Raw genomic sequence first — 16,698 nt, 5'->3', positions numbered from 1 at the left:
GATGGAATTTAACAGGCACAGGGTTTTTGTTGCAGAAGATGAAAAAGTTCTGGAGACGGATGGTGATGTTCAACATGCACGTACTTCATGTCACAGAACTGTACACTTAAGCATGGCTAAAATGACAAATTGTTACGTATATTTTACCACAATTAAAAAAAGGACAGAATAAGGCTAAAAAGATAATAATAAAAAAACTCCCAGTACTATTTCTTTGTATATTAATCATGTATCCTGACACAGCTCAAATATAACTGTCTCAGTGAAGCCTTTCTTTTTATACCAGGCAGTTTGTCTCCGTATTCTCAACCATTTCTATATCATGATTATGGCATTTACCACTCAACTATTATAGTTTACATTTTGTAATTACAACTGGAGTTGGATCTTCTAGAAGACTGTATCTTTTTAAAATTTTTGTATTCACTTCAACAGTTCATGGCAGAAAGAAAGTTTCCAACTTCAGGGTGCCTGGGTGGCTCAGTCAGTTAAGTGTCTGACTTTGGTTCAGGTCATGATCCCAGGGTCCTGGAATCGATCCCCATGTCCCCGACGATCTCTGCATGGTGCTGCTTATCCCTCTCCCTCTGCCTCTCCCCCTTCTTGTGTGCCCGCTCTCTCTCTCAAATAAATAAAATCTTAAAAGAAAAAAAGAAACTTTTCAATTTTGTCAGTCTGTTAAGAAATCACACCATGGAAGATAATTAATTGAACTTCTGGATACTGGGGTACAGTTAGACTCTGCACTGTAATAACACTTGGGGTTGGCATGCTTCAGAGCACCAATTCTATAGTCCACCCTCGTTGAGACAAAAGCAGTACTAATGATATAGACACAAGAATTGAACATTTGAAAAAAAATAACTTCCAAGTATCTGAAAAACCTGCTAAAGTATTCTGGATCTCTGCTTGCCTTCTTCTGTTACTTTTAAAAAGAACTACAAATAACTTTAGTCCTAGTCACTAAACTTAAGAGGTAAAATAATAACTGATCATTTTTGGTATCACACGTAGTAGCAACAATTATAAGTTTTTTTAGAATACTTGATTTTCAAGATTAAGATTAGGAATCATTAAAATTAAGTACAATGTATTATAGAAACTATAGAAAATGTATTATGACATTTTACATCCTCTGTGTTCTAGTTCCTGAAAATCCATTACGTTTCCTATACAGCTATTGGTTTGCCCAAGACATCATTCTTTTTAAATTTTTTATTTAAATTCTAGTTAGTTAACATACAGTGCACTATTGGCTTCTGGAGCTGAAAGCAGTGATTCATCACTTACATACAACACCCAGTGCTCATCATAACAAGTGCCCTCCTCTAATATCCATCACCCATCTAGCCCACCCCCCACCCACCTCCCTCTATTGTTAAGAGTCTCTTATGAGGGGTTTGTTTCTCTCTCTTTTATCCCCCCTCCCATCTGTTCATCTGTTTTCTTTCTTAAATTCCGCATATGAGTGAAACCATATGGTATGTCTTTCTCTGACTTATTTCTCTTAGCATAATATACTCTAGCTCCATCCCCATCACTACAAATGGCAAGATTTTATTCTTTTTGATGGCTGAGTAATATTGCATTGTATATGTATACAGCACCTCTCCTTTATCCGTTCATCAGCCCAAGACATCATTCTAATTGAAAAATGTTCTTTTAGGTATAAGAACATTAAATTTTTATACTGATTTAATTAATAAATAAAATGTTCATGCTATCATTTTTATGTAAATAATACTAGTTCAGAACATTTTTCCAATTCAGTATCACTTCATTTAACTTAAGTTTATTATTCTAGGAAGAAGAAGGAAAAGGAGGGAGGAAGAGTGAGAAAGGAGGAAGAGGAATCCATAACCAAAAGAGCACACAACAGCTCATGGAAAAGAAATAAATATCTTTGGCAAAGAGACTAGAACTTTATCCATGTGAAAACCAGTAGTCTCTTAAAATTCAAACTTCCAGTATATACTGGTTGCCAAACATTCAAAGTGAAATTGTCATACTTCAGTAACGCTTGTTTATATAAAACACTCCATGAAAGATACTACATTTTTAACTATCAATTTACTAACAAATTACATATAAACTTAAGACTGCATGGAATTAAAACTCTTCTCCAAGACTTAGCTCACTCTACACCACTCCTCATCTCAAAGTAAAGCAGTGTTTTAGTAATGAAGCAAAATTAGTATTTTTGTGCCAGAAAAAATTAATGAAAGGGTAAAGCATGCACTTTATGTAAATTGTACCTCAAGAAAATGGATTTAAGAAGATAAAACTAATCTATGACAAAAAAGTAGGCCAAGGGGCAACGGGGGCAATGGTTACAAAGAGGCACAAGAAAATTTGGGGGTACAAATTACAAATAGTCTAAATTCAACTATCCAATTAAAATAGATATATTTTAAGAATGTAAATTGTACCTCAATAAAATAAAGAAAAAAAGGTAAGCTTGTTTCAATATAATAGAATCCCACCAGAACAGAATACTAATTACACAATCATTTAGTTCAGAAAAAATAAAACTTTTGAAATACTGTCCTAAGCTACTAGGTTCTTTACCTAAAATGGCTCTAGTTTCTTCTCCTCTCTTTTGACAATAACACTAACTTTCTAAGTGGAGTGTTTCAACACTTTAATTGTATTGGTTTGGTAAAGTTTCTCATTAAGATTTAAATATTGAAGACTGGAGTTAAAAATAAGAAGAATCTATCTGTAACAGACTAAAAACATAAGGTACTTAAGTCACTTACCTTAGACACTTATGTGTCATTCATTTCTAAACAGAAATTAATGGGAACTGCCTATTTAAATACAGAACCATCCTCTGATTTACAATCAAAGTTTTATAGTATTAAAATAGATTTTGGATATTTATTTGCAAAATATTCAAAACCACACAATTTGAAATTTAAATCCAAATAAGTCTACCCTCTCTGCTTTTTGTCAATGAGTCTCAGTGGAAGTAAAAACTGCTATTTTTAAAAGATCTTTTCTTTTAAGATCTTGAAAGAAAACAGAAATACAGAGTTTTTCTAAAGGTTTCTTCACCATAAAACATACTTATCTCCTTGTCTATTTTTTCAGGTTCCATTATTTTAAAACAAGCAATATTTCCTCACAACTAAGACATGTTAGAAAAAATACTATAGCAATAATTGATAGTGGTGGACATCTTAAATAATGGTTAATAACTGAATGTGGAGGCTGAGAGTTTAGTGTAATTGTATTTCTACCTCTAATAAAGTTTCACTTAAATAAATTCCACTATGAAGCATACAAAATCACTCCAAGGGAAAAGAAATAAACTATAAGCAATTGCACTGTTATTCAATTTAAATAATGGAGATTCATTTGTCACACTATTTCAGTCAACGACTGCACTAAGGTAACTTAAATACAAATAAACGTTTAACAAAGATACATATATACACACAGATGAATCCTCACTGTTTAAAATCTAGTCATTCTGGAAATGTCCATAATTGTGCCAATGATACTGACATTGCATAAAACATTCCTGATGGCATTACCACAACATTCAGAGAAATTTTATGACATAGCCACAAAATGGATCAAATCATTTTTGGGAGTCACAGAATAAAAATTAAAGAACACTCTCATTACTTTAAAGAAATATCTTGAAACTGTATAATTAAGCTTTGGGGTGCCTGGGTGGCTCAGTCGTTAAGGGTCTGCCTTCAGCTCAGAGCATGATCCCGGTGTTCTGGGATCGAGCCCTGCATCAGGCTCCTCCTCTGGGAGCCTGCTTCTTCCTCTCCAACTCCCCCTGCTTGTGTTCCCTCTCTCACTGGCTGTCTCTCTCTCTCTCTCTCTCTCATGAATCAATAAAATCTTAAAAAAAAAAAAAAACCTGTATAATTAAGCTTGACTACTTTTCTTATTCACATGACATGGCTCTGATTTACTTTTAGATTTCTCTAAAAAAATCTAATCTATCATCGAAGATATCAACATTTTAAAAACATTTGGTCATAGGTGTTAAAAATATTTCTAAAAGAAAAGTTATAAAACTATTCTGAAAATGGGTAATGTTCCTGACATCTCCTTTGGCTTTCCAAGACATTCACTTTGAAGGCAACAATACTCATCCTAAATTTATAAGGTATGCTTTTTGAAGACAAAGTGGGGTGAAGGAAGCAAGGATGGAAATGTGAAAAAATTACTTTATTGCCACAAATGATATTGTTAAATGTTCTTAAAAATTGTAACATGCTTTCAAAACCTCGTTGGTATGATTTGGGGATTAACACTTCAAAGATATGCTGCCTTTTTCTTAATTCCACTCACTGTTCCATAAGAAAAAGAAGTTGAGCTACTTAAAACCTCTAATTACCAATACATAATATTTTGAAAACACAAAATTCTATCTAAAATTAATAATGTAGAATTCAAATACAGTTACCATAGGAGTATTTTTCCCTTTCAATATATCTCCTCAAACTTCCTCACAGAATGCTTTGCAAAACTATCCTTTTCCAATTTGCGTGTTTGTAAGCCAGATTCCTGAACATGTTTTGCATAAACACTGAACGCTATTTTTGTTCAGTGAAACACTTAATTGTACATGCCCAATATAGAACAAGGTTTATTGCTTTTAAATACTACAATGAGACCACACCTTTATTATAATATTCCTTTTTATTAAAACCCCAAAAACCCCCACAACAAAAAAACCCCACCATCTTTTGGCCACTAGAGGGGATCAGGAGCATTTTCCAACTAGCAGTAAACTTGGAAAATTGATACAAAGGTTACTACTGGTCAAAGTACAACAGTAACCTCTACACTGATTCCTTTATGTGTACCTTTACCCTCTGTATCTTTACTTTTTGAGAAAAATTAAAAGCATGATAAATTACATCATATAGTTCAAAGTTATGAATTTAACAGAATAGAAAAAGAACCACTTTGAAAAGAAAATTTTCTCAAAGTCACAATTAAATTTTGTATTTTGGCTTAATCGTGAGAGAGAAACTTACATAATATATCTATCATTTTATACAATCTGTTCATCGCCCCATCTAGACTCCAAAGACAGTGGTTAAAAAATACAGCAAAAAGGCTGACTTATTTTAATAGCATCCACCTTTTGAAAAGTTTATTCTTTTTCCTAATAACACTTGCCAGCAAGAAACACAGCAAAGAAATTGAGAAAGAAATGAAGTAACTTCCTCATGGTGTCAAAAATCATCTAGTTATTAGTGGCATAGTTACCCCTGCCCCAACTACACTGACTCTTTCCATTTTAACTATGGAAAGAGAGAATATACAAGATTAAATGCTATCATAAAAACAATGGAGCATTTTCCAGAAATTAAAATTCTGAAACCCATAATAAAACCAAATAAGCTTCCTAAGCTGTGAATATCCATACATCTCACATTCAGTATTGAATGTGAGCAAACCACGTGAGAAGCAAACCACGTGAGAAGCAAGATACTATTTAACCAATATAACTGTGATTTAAAATATAAGCTGCAGTGGCAACAATTTTATTTTTGTCTAAGTCAACATAAAGATATTATTTGAGATAAGAAAATCTGGCATAACAATTTCATGCCCATGAACATTAAGATCTCATCTATTTAGCCTTTTAAATACTTATGGACCTCCCCCCCCCCCACAGAGCAGTAGCCTCCGAAGTAGCAAGAATCCAAGGATAAGAGAAGAGAAGGTTCTAGTATCACTATAACCACTAAAAATTTTACAAGTTAGTCGCTACCTTCTTGGGCTTAATATTCTTATCTTTAAAATGATATGGGTAGTTTAGGGCTGTAATTCTCTGTACTAAACCTAAATACCTAAACAAAGGCTAAAAACGTACATATGCAGTGGAGGCCAAATGTAAGGCAGTCCTTGAACCAGATGGATAAATAAAACACAACTCATTGATAAAATGTACCAGATGAGAAGGTCAACTCACAGTAATTTCCAGGAATTGCACCACCTCATGAATCAAAGAAAATTTAAAATATATTTAAGAAAATGGTATATTAGAGAGGATTTTTGTCATATTCTCAGTGCCTAAATCCTAGCAGCACTCCGGTGAGTAGAATATTTGCTTTCTCTCAAGATATTTTTTCCAAATAATACTGGAAAATAGAACATTTGCTTAGATTAGTCCCAAAACAATTCTTTTCTTTTCAGATCCAGTCATTCTTGCATCATAATTTAAAACCCACTATCAAATAGATCATTTGAAGGTCATTTATGAAACCTGGATATTTATTTTCCTTTTTTTTCTCCTGGAACATGAGATGAGCTTTCCTTCACAGAAATATCGAAACAGGCCAAGTGTTGTAGTGCGATGAGGCTGGAGGAGTTAAGCAGGGCCTTGTCACATGCCCCAGTTAAGTGTTAAAAGAACGTTGAATAGGAAAAAGAGACACTGCCTACTACAATCCAGATGTAGTACAATCCTACTACAAAAATGCCCAAATACAATATGGTACCGTAGAAGCAGAGAGTAACAACAGCTACCCCTTTTCTTGACTTTTCTTTTCTTGACTTCTGAACTCTCTTTCTTCCACTTATAATCTAGGGCTTTGGATTCCATAATACATCCTTACAGCTAAAGGGGAAATTAGTAAGCTACCAAGTACTTCCTCTGTACTAAAAGCTGTTTGACACAATCAGCGACACATTAGGTGAGAAATAACGAGATAACTATCAAATGAAGCGGTTTAAAGACAGTGTGTTAAACAATTTTTCCACCCTAGTTTTAGAAAATAAATACTAAGGGATACAGAGATCTTTCCTGTTTTGCTTTGACAGGAGAGCTAATGAGGGCTGAGTAACTTTCTAAAAAAATTTGATATTTTAGAGATTAACTCCAGAGAGCCACGTTGAATACATTGTAAAAACAGTAAAAGCTAAACTTGGGATATCTACTTTGTACCAGGTATGATGCCAATACTTTAAGTGCATTATCTCACTTAATTCTTGTAATAGCCTATGTAAAATAGGTACTATTACTATATCCACTTTACAGGTGATTTTATTTAATGTTTTCAGAGTCACACAACTGGTAAGTAATGGAGCCAGGATTTAATTCCAGATTCAAGTGCTCATATTAATCATTATGCTATATACTGTCTCAACATCCAGAGACTTTAATTCTACTTCTTTCAACTCTCTTTAAAACCAATCCCGAGAATAGTTCTATTGATTAGATTTTATTGCCCCCCTGCCACTCTAGTTTTTAAAAGTAGTATCTGCTTGTTATAAGGAAAAAAATACAAACTACCTTCAATCTTTTTAACTGAGAGAGTTACTCTTCGCTCTCGTGTTTTTCCTTATTCTCTGTACATTTCCCCCTCAAAACCTTATTGAGATAAAGTTGATTATTCCTTTTTTTTTTTTTAAGATTTTATTTATTTATTTGACAGAGAGCACAAGCAGGGGGAAGAGTATAGGGAGAAGGAGAAGCAGACTCCCCACTGAGCAGGGAGCTTGGTCTGAGCTGAAGGCAGACACTTAACCGACTCAGCCACCCAGGCACCCCTGAGATAAAGTTTATATCCTGTTTTCCCTTCCATTATCTAATATAATTTTCTCCTTACAATATAGCTTTGTTAGTGTTTTATTGTACTATAATTTTGGTATTTATTAGGGCTATTATTAGGCCTGTAGATTTTTTTGGTCTTTGCATTTAGTATTTATTGTCTTCTTACATAAAGCATTTTTCTGCAGGTTAGTTGTGCTTTTCTGACAATTTCTCAGAAGTAGAATTGCTAGGTTTAAGGGTATGAGCACTTTTGATATCTCTTGTCAAGGACTTTCCAAAAAGATTGCACTAACGCACATTCCATGTGCAGAATATGCAGGTCTTTATTTCACTGTAACTTTACCAATATTATTAGTTTTGACCCTTTTAAAGTGAGGTAGATTAAAAATGTGTTCTATGACTTTATTTTTTTTTATTTTTTGTAGAAGTGATGTTTACTGTAAATATTTCAAACAATATAAACAATACTGAAAACTGCAAAAAAGAAAATGAAAATTTAGCCCATTTAGATATGACCAATGTCCTTCCTCCAGATACTTCTTTGCATGCACAGCCTTACATTTGTACATAAATGGTACTATACTGTTTTGTAGCTTTTCATCCACTCAGTAATAAGTTATGGGTATCTTTTCATGTTTGATATAGACCTCGATTTCTCCCCTGCCCACCAAGAAAGGAATACATACCTTTTTTGGAAATTTTAGGTTTGGGGCCAAAGTCCCAGCATAATAAAGAATCTTCATTTGCTGACCATTGTTTTATGTACATATATTTCTTTCAGGATCTTTGCAGAGAAGAATTTATGGTTTCGTTTCCTCGGCTAATTATAAGCTTACATTTCAATAAACCTGCAAATACTTCTTAAACATCGTAAAACCTATTTTTTCTCTTGCTGGGACATTTAAGGGAGCTTCAAAGTCAATAGTAACTGTTTTGCCATTGTCCCCTCCTTGCAAGTAGATAAAAATAATAGAACTGTGACTTTTTTTATCCCATGCCTACAGAACTTCCTTCTGAAAGAAAATACGCATCAACCATTTTTTGGGGAGCAAACCATAAAATAAGAAAGTTTAAAGAGTAGTACTGATACTTTGTTACATCTGCTGCTAGCCTTTTAAAACTTATTTTCTCCTCCTAGAGGAGCGATATAAAGGAATATCCTGGCTGTGTTGGGGGTGAAGGGGAAATATAGTAGCTAACATTTATCAAGCACTTATGATATAATGTAAATACTAAAAAGTATTGTTAAAGATTTCTTCACTGTGAGGCACACTTCTTGTTTCCTTGTCTATTTCTTCAAGGTCCACTATTTCAAAACAAGTAATACCTCCTTACAACAGAGATATGCTAGAACAAAAGACTCCCATTAACAGCAATCCTGATGTAACCCATTTTAAATAATGGATAGTAAATAAATATGGAAGCTGATAGGAGTTTAGTGTAATTCTATTTCTTCCTCTAACAGTGCCTTATAAGCAAAGTATGTACTCGATCCTATGGGAAACAGGAAGTCAAACAGGCTTTAAAACCGGAAGTAAAGAATCAGATATCTATCTTTAAAGGATTACTCTGGCTATACTAGAAAGGATTTTAAGAGGAACAAGACTTAAAAGTAGTTACAAAGCTGGAGAATTTATCCAAACGAGTCACTCAGTGACCAGAACTAAAGAACGGCAAGGGGAAAATAAAGAAAGGGAATTAAATGATGACAATACCTAATTACTCCTCTATTCCTCTACAGACCAAAGGGATGTTTCTGAAAAGAAAAAGGGGCTAGGAAATGAACAGTGGTAGAATTCCTATCGATAATCTTATCTTGTCTGTCAAGGTCATGGGCTTTCCATGAATGAAAAATGACAAGAACTGTTTTCAGCTAGGATAACATTTTAATCTGTAGGATATTCATTTATTTTGCTACCTAATCTTACTGTTTCTACCAAAGCTATCTTTCATCCTTCAATTCCAAACCAACGCAGAATAGTTACCAGACAATAAAGACCATGTGAGAAAAATCTTTTTTTAGGCTATTAGCTAAAAAGGTTTGATAAGAAAGAGCAGTTCTGTGTTCTTTGATCTTTTTAAGAAACATTTTCTCCCAGATAATGTCCAATAAACTCAGCAAGTAAAATTAGAGAACAGTTTCCACTGATGTCAAACAGTTTCCACTGATGCCACCCACCATTACTTTTCTACATCGAACAGAAAAAACAGAATCCCATCTGTCTTGGTGACTGTCAGAAATATTCCCTCCTGATTAAATAAAAATTCAAATACAAACGCTGTAAAAAAATGACTTTTGTAGCATAAAGCCTCATTTTAATATTTTCTACAGTAACGATATAGGACAGTTGTTGAACTCTAGATTAACTATCTTTTTAAAAATCTTTCTTAGCTAAAGAAACATTTTGTAAGTTAATTACAGACTAATAAAGGATAGAAAAATAAGCTGAAAATCTAGTAATATTCATTTAAATTGTTAGTGGCAAATGATGTAGAAAATGTTGGGGTTCGGAGCCGATAGCCAAGAGAGAATTCTGGAGATGTCTTCAGTGTAAAAAGGTAGTTTTATTAAAGCACAGGGACAGGACCTGGTGGGCAGCAAGAGCTGCACTGGGGTTGTGATGTGTGACTGATTACCTTCAAGTTGGGAGGGGGTTATGGACAGCACAAGCCTCCAAGGTATTCTGGAAACAAGGTTTCCAGGACATTGAGGGAGCTGGCTATTGTTTGGAAAAGGTCATTTATTACTGCCTAGTAAAACCCTAGTCATGAGACCCTTCAGAAGTATATCAGTGGAGCATATGCTTGGAGGATGATTGCTAATGTGTATCTTGGGCGGTAGAGATAAAGGAAGTTTCCAATGGAATTTTTATGTGTTAAAGGAGACTTACAGGATCCTGGGGGATCAGGATAATGTTAAGCTAAGATTACCTTTTGCCCTTAACAAAGTATTAACATCAAGGCAGCTAGGTCCTAGAGAAATGTCACTCTGACTGTTTCAAGGACTTGTCAATGGGCTGTAGGCAGTAAGGAAATTTAATTATTTTCTTTTGCCTTTGTTTCTCATGTCAGCAAATATGTGGTATTATAAAAACTTGCAAATTTGGTAAATGCTATACAAAATTATACATTACATTTTCAGAATATTATTTGTGTAACTGCCAATCCATTTTACCTTTTAAGCACAAGTAAATATGCAATTAATTATAATGGACCAAGAGTGGCCAATTTATAGTAACCTGGAGTGAACAGGCCATCAAATTTTCTTAAGACATTCACTTTGAGAAATGCCAAGAGACTCGAGCAGTTAGGAGTAGCAGCTGAAGCTGAAAAGAAGCCAAACAGGAAAAAGTCATGACAAACCAAGAAAAAAGAAACTAAGAGCAGGACGGGAGAGCAAAAGTTATTGATAAACGGGAACTATGAAAGAGAAAAAAGAACAGAATGAAACTAAGCTCCATTAACTGTAGGTGGGGGGGAGGGGCAAGTGACAGAGTAACTGAAGTTTGTTAACAGTAAGAGCACTCAGAGTTAAGTATACAGATCTAGTTTTCTTTGCAGGTAGCGCACTGTAATTTTTCTTGGCTCATGGCAATATTCCCATTTCTCAAGTTAACATGAGTTGGCCTGTATTCCCTGTAACCGAGTAAGCTTAATTAAAATAAAAGGACCTATGACATCAATTCCTGTGTGATCTTTTCAAATTTTCAATATTCATCTGATCTGGACAACTATGTTCAGTGTTAGCAGATATTGCAAAAATGTTTCCCAAAGTGTTTGCACCATTTTACACCTGTTGTTCTACATCCTCACCAACATGTGGTATTAAGTTCTTTTTTTTCCTTTTATTTCTTCTTCTTATTATTTTTTAGTTACACTGCATGGTGGATGGTAGTACCTCACTGTAGCTTAAATATGCATTTTCCTGATGACTAACAGCACAGAGTACCATTCCATATGTTTATTATCCATTTGAATATCCTGTTTCATGAAGTGCCAGTTCAAGTCTTTTGGCTATTCTTGTTTTTATTTGAGTTGTGTAAACTTTTCTTACTGATCTGTAGGGTTCTCCCTGTCTTTTTGACATAAAATGTTGTCATGCTATATCCAACTGGCTACAAAGTTAATATGATTAGCTACCTAAATATCTTTTTTTTCACTGACGTAAAATTCTCAGATACCTCTTTCACCATCTTGGTAAAAGATAAACACCATTCATAGATAAAAGAGCATGGCTGATATAAATTAATGGCATTCCTTCTTTTCTATAGACTTTTACTGAGTATTTAGGCATCATATGTAAGTACAAAATGCAGATGTCAGCTCAGGCGAATTCAGCTTTCAAAAATTCCAGGTAACAAAAACTAACAAAGTTATTTTAAAAGCCCTTGAGGGTTAAATTATTTTTATTCCAGAACACTAAGAAAATCAAAGAAGGTTGGTATTTTGTTTTCCTTGATTTCATCTCAAACCTCAAAAGTGCTGGCTGGTAGTGTGCAGAATCTACATTTAGGTGTTAAAAATTTTTTTTACTGGGGCGTCTGGGTGGCTCAGTCGTTAAGCATCTGCCTTCGGCTCAGGGCGTGATCCCAGGGTCCTGGGATCGAGCCCCGCCATCAGGCTCCCTGCTCTGTTGGGAGCCTGCTTCTTCCTCTCCCACTTTCCCTGCTTGTGCTTCCTTTCTCGCTGGCTGTCTCTCTATCAAATAAATAAATAAAATCTTAAAAAAAATTTTTTTTTTACTAACTGTGTATAGACTACTACTGTAAGCAATTTAGCAACTAACTCCACTGGTAGGAACTGACCAAATTCTTGACCTTAATGAGAGAAACATCCAGCAACATAAGGAAGTTTTTTGCTAGTTAATGGAGTCCAGTTGTGATCCCAACTACTTGGTTTTTCTACAACTTATATGAGAAAATGACAGACCCTTGACTACTTTGGCAGCTGTTAGACTTGCACTTCAAAATTTAAAACTTGTGAACATAAAGGAAAAGTAAAATTTGATTCCATCTTCTTCCCTCTATCACCATGATATGATGCAAAGAGGTATATGGAGAACTGGTTTACTTATACAAAGAATAATACACTAGGGGCGCCCTGCTGGCTCACTCAGAGGAGCATGTGACTGATCTCGGGGTCATGAGTTCAAGTCCCACACTGGGTGTAGAGATTACTTAAATAAATAAAAACAAACAAAACCAAAAATAGTGGTTAAAAAGTTATATTTGCATTCTTAAGTCTTTGCCAAGTAAATCAGACTCAAAATGCAAAGGTAAGTTTATATGATAATCATTTATAAAGCAGACAAGTATAGAATCTCTAGTATCTGTTGAGAACATTTTCCAGTATTAAGAGTTGACTAAATACAGCAGAGATAATATGACTTTATATGACCTTGATATTTAAGAAGTGCTAAGAACTAACAAGTATATTCTGCCATCTAGCTACTTTAGAATAGTTTCCTAATAAGCTTATGTCACATTTAAGACAAATGAAATTAAAGTTGTCAAATAAGCAGAAACTGCTCTTAAAAATAAAGAAAAAGCACCAAAATCAAGTTGACTCTGTGACAGCATGGGAAAAATTATTTCATTATGCCAAAGAACACCACAGTTTTTAGGAGATGTTTAACATGAGTCTTGGGTATCATTTAGGTACCTCAACCATAAGAATATTTTGGTAAGAAACTTTTTTCATACTCCATCTCATTTCAAGCAAAATATGTAATTTCTTTTCAAAAATTGTTTTCCACCTCATTTCCTCAGAAATCCCTAAATGAAGGCCCATGTGATGACATCAGAAGAGAAAAAGGCCCATTGTTCGAAGTGTCTTATGTTATCCTAAGGGCAAGCGGTGTAATGAGGAAGTAACTGTAAATGGAACTGTATGAGCTGGAAGGACGGGATCTTATCAACTTTGAAGTAGTTTAGTTTTTCTTGTTTTAGTGTGTGTGTGTGTGTGTGTGCGCGCGTGCACGCACGTGTGTGTTGTGTGGGTACATGTTTTGCACCTGCTAAATGACCAAAACAGGTGTTTCAACTACAACTCCGTGAAACCCAAACAAACAAGTACAGACAAGCCTATGAATGAGTAAGTATAAAGTTCTTTTAAGTCACACTCAGGATTGGTATTGTGAACTTACACCTTTCCCTATTCCTTGTTTTATCATAATCAACTAAAATAGCTAATTATGCAGATTTGATATCACATGTTTATTTAGTCTACATATCACTTATTTAGTTTTTTTGTTAAACATTTTATTTATTCATTTGAGAGAGAGGCAGACAGAGAGAGCGAGCATGGCGGGGGGGGGGGGGGGGGGGGGGGGGGGGGGGGAGGGGAGGGGCTTCCCAGAGGGGCTGCAGTGAACCACTCCTCGCTGAGCAGGGAGGGAGCCCATGCAGGGTTCCATCCCAGGACCTTGAATTGAGATCATGACTTGAGCTGAAGGCAGATGCTTTAACTGACTGAGCCAACCACGTACCCTTTCTTCACACTTTAAATAACAAGAATGTGGCTTATACATTTATATAAGCAATACTTTCTAAAGGCTTATTATTAAATAGCTTCCTATTCAAAAAAATTAAATGATTTACAAATGTTTACACTATTAAATTACCCAAATGGCTACAGATGACTACAAAAAATAACACTGAAGCTTCTAAATATTAGGGTTATACGTCCAATATTATTTCAAAAACCTTTTATTCAGATCATACAAAACGCATTCAATATGAAGCAAATCCTAAGTAGAAAAATAGAGATTTGTTTTATTTAAAAAAGGGCATATTTTGTTTTAATTAACAATGAAGAACATTTGTTGGTATGCCTCTCAACTTGCTAGATGGAGTGCTGCCCAACTCATGAATCATTTAATAAAGCCAATTAGATCTTCCAAAAAAAAAAAAAATATTCATTATTACAAATTTCCTTAGAACAATCAAGTGTTAGAAAAAAATTATTTCAAAAATTTATATCTGTACTGCTTTAATCTTTACCACCCAAATAATGTTCAACTTTTTAATAACACGTTACATCTCAAAACTTTTTTAAAGGTGTTACTACCAGTCTCTTGCCTAGTCCTCCATGGACGGGTAAACATTGGAGCCCCTACCTTGTGCTGTTCGATGGCATCTATCCACTGTTGTCTGTGATCTGGATCCTGAGCACGAAGATACCAAACGCTATCATTTACACTAATATCAAATCGACATTCATCAAAATCATGAGGCTGTGGAGAAAATGAAAAGCAAAGCTAATTACATTCTTAGAAGTGTTATACCCAAGAGCAAAAACATGGACATATCCATTCTGGCTGGGGGGAGACTCCTGTTAAATTTTTATTTTTCTACTCAAATAACTTTTTTGAAGATGTCTCAGATAAAGGGCACAAGAGCATAGTTACCAAAAAAAAGTTTCATCCAACTATTACTACTAATGAGTTGATTCATAAATATATTTCAAAAAACATAGCTAATATTTTCATCGAATGCTTTGAGTTAGCTTAACTAGTGGGAACGTCACCATAAGCACAAAAAAACCCACCAAAATAAGTTTTAGGGAAGGTGTTTATTACTTTTTTCCCTGCCTCCATTATTCAAAAGTAAATTCTCATCATGAATAGTTGTAGTTCATTAAATGTGATAAACATAGTTACATTCTATCACAAGATAATGTTAACATTTCCTTCAAAGTATTTCAACTTCTAACTTTTTAAATGTCTTTGATAATAACAGTCAGGAGAGTTTCCAATGAAAAGCAAAGATAAAATAAACATTACATCAGACCTATGTTAGATAGAAGAAACTGCCCACATCAAAAAGTAAACATCTACTGAAAATATCAATTATTTGGTTCAGTCTTTTACATTCTTCATAAGAATATATAAAATGAATATTTTATATCCTTGATTTTTGTTCAGTAAATGAATTCAAATATGACAGGATCGTATCACATATACCACCTCTTCTTCTACCACAGTATAGAGAGTCAATCAATTTCTTCTTCTGTGAATAATCTTATTCTCAGAGGGGAGAAAGTCCTCTCTGGTCAATGTAATAATAAACTTATTTGACGAACTGAATCTACATATTGCGCTTCCAAGAGTTATTATTTATTCTTTCCTCCTTTTAACAGCATCAATCTTTTATGTTCTTATCTGTTTAGCAAAAACACTGTAACTCCACAGTGTTCTTTCGATTAAGGAACAGTTTCTCTTTTAAGGTTAAAACAACAAATCATGGTTCTGCCTGGCTGAAGGATATAAGTTAAGCATTTTCTGAATCACAATGTGCTCGACATCATAGTTCCGACTATGGTGGGAGGTAGAATATAATAGAAAGAAGAAAAAGGAAAATACAAGAATGCATACCCTGCCTTCAGTAATTATGAGTACAGAAACACACAGACAACACTTAAACACTCATCAAAACAATAATGACTATAAATTTAATGAAATGCCAAATATTCAAGCCTTAAGAATAGAATCCAGTTACTGAAAGAGGTTCCTTGGAGGAAGCGAAGAACATACAATATCTGAAGAACCAAGTAAATAATTTAACTGATCAGTCATAGCCGAGAAGTTTTTAAACTTTCACTTCATAATCACTTTCATTATATTTCTAGTTACCATTCCTGAAAATGTTGCACAGTTTGTATTGTTTAGTAACCTCATTAAAGCTTTAGAAAATAAAATAAATATTAGTTTAAAATTTACTAGTTTTTCCAGCAAACACTTTGTTCTCTTTGACATCTTCAAAACCTCACAATCTTCCAGTGAGTACAGTGCCACATTTAAAATATTTCTGAAAACAGAAGCCCACCACTAGGCTTCCTATGGATATGTGTGACTTAATAAAATCTAAAATCAGTACATAAAATCTGCCAAACTTCTAAATCTGCCAAATATACCAATTATGATCTCTTCTCCCTGTTTCAAAGTTCAGAAATGTGGAAAATGTCAAGCTTTTGATAGAGCTGCACAGAAATAGAATAAAATGATAGTCTAAAAAGCTGGAATTAAAGAATTTGATAACTTCAATTGAATGTCACCCGTGACTATGAGATGCAGTATCTCTATACTTTTACACAGAGATGGTACTGGACAGAAAATGTACAAAAGGTAGCCAGTTCTACCATCAACAATCTGACAGGTTGGT

At 34.3% G+C, this 16,698-nt stretch overlaps 1 protein-coding gene across 2 annotated transcripts in view; it reads right to left on the bottom strand.

Moving 5' to 3' along the window:
* The window catches only part of CERT1 (ceramide transporter 1), a 97,637-nt gene that overhangs the window by 48,881 nt on the left and 32,058 nt on the right, over positions 1–16,698 (bottom strand). For both annotated transcript variants that reach the window (XM_040622180.1, XM_040622179.1), the window contains exon 3: positions 14,655–14,771. In XM_040622180.1, coding sequence (XP_040478114.1) covers positions 14,655–14,771 — 117 coding nt within the window. The remainder of the gene's footprint in view (positions 1–14,654; positions 14,772–16,698) is intronic.

This window comes from Ursus maritimus, unplaced genomic scaffold, assembly GCF_017311325.1.
Source record: "Ursus maritimus isolate PB19 unplaced genomic scaffold, ASM1731132v1 scaffold_5, whole genome shotgun sequence".
Lineage (NCBI taxonomy): Eukaryota > Metazoa > Chordata > Mammalia > Carnivora > Ursidae > Ursus > Ursus maritimus.
This window is presented reverse-complemented; position numbering and strand designations above follow the sequence as displayed.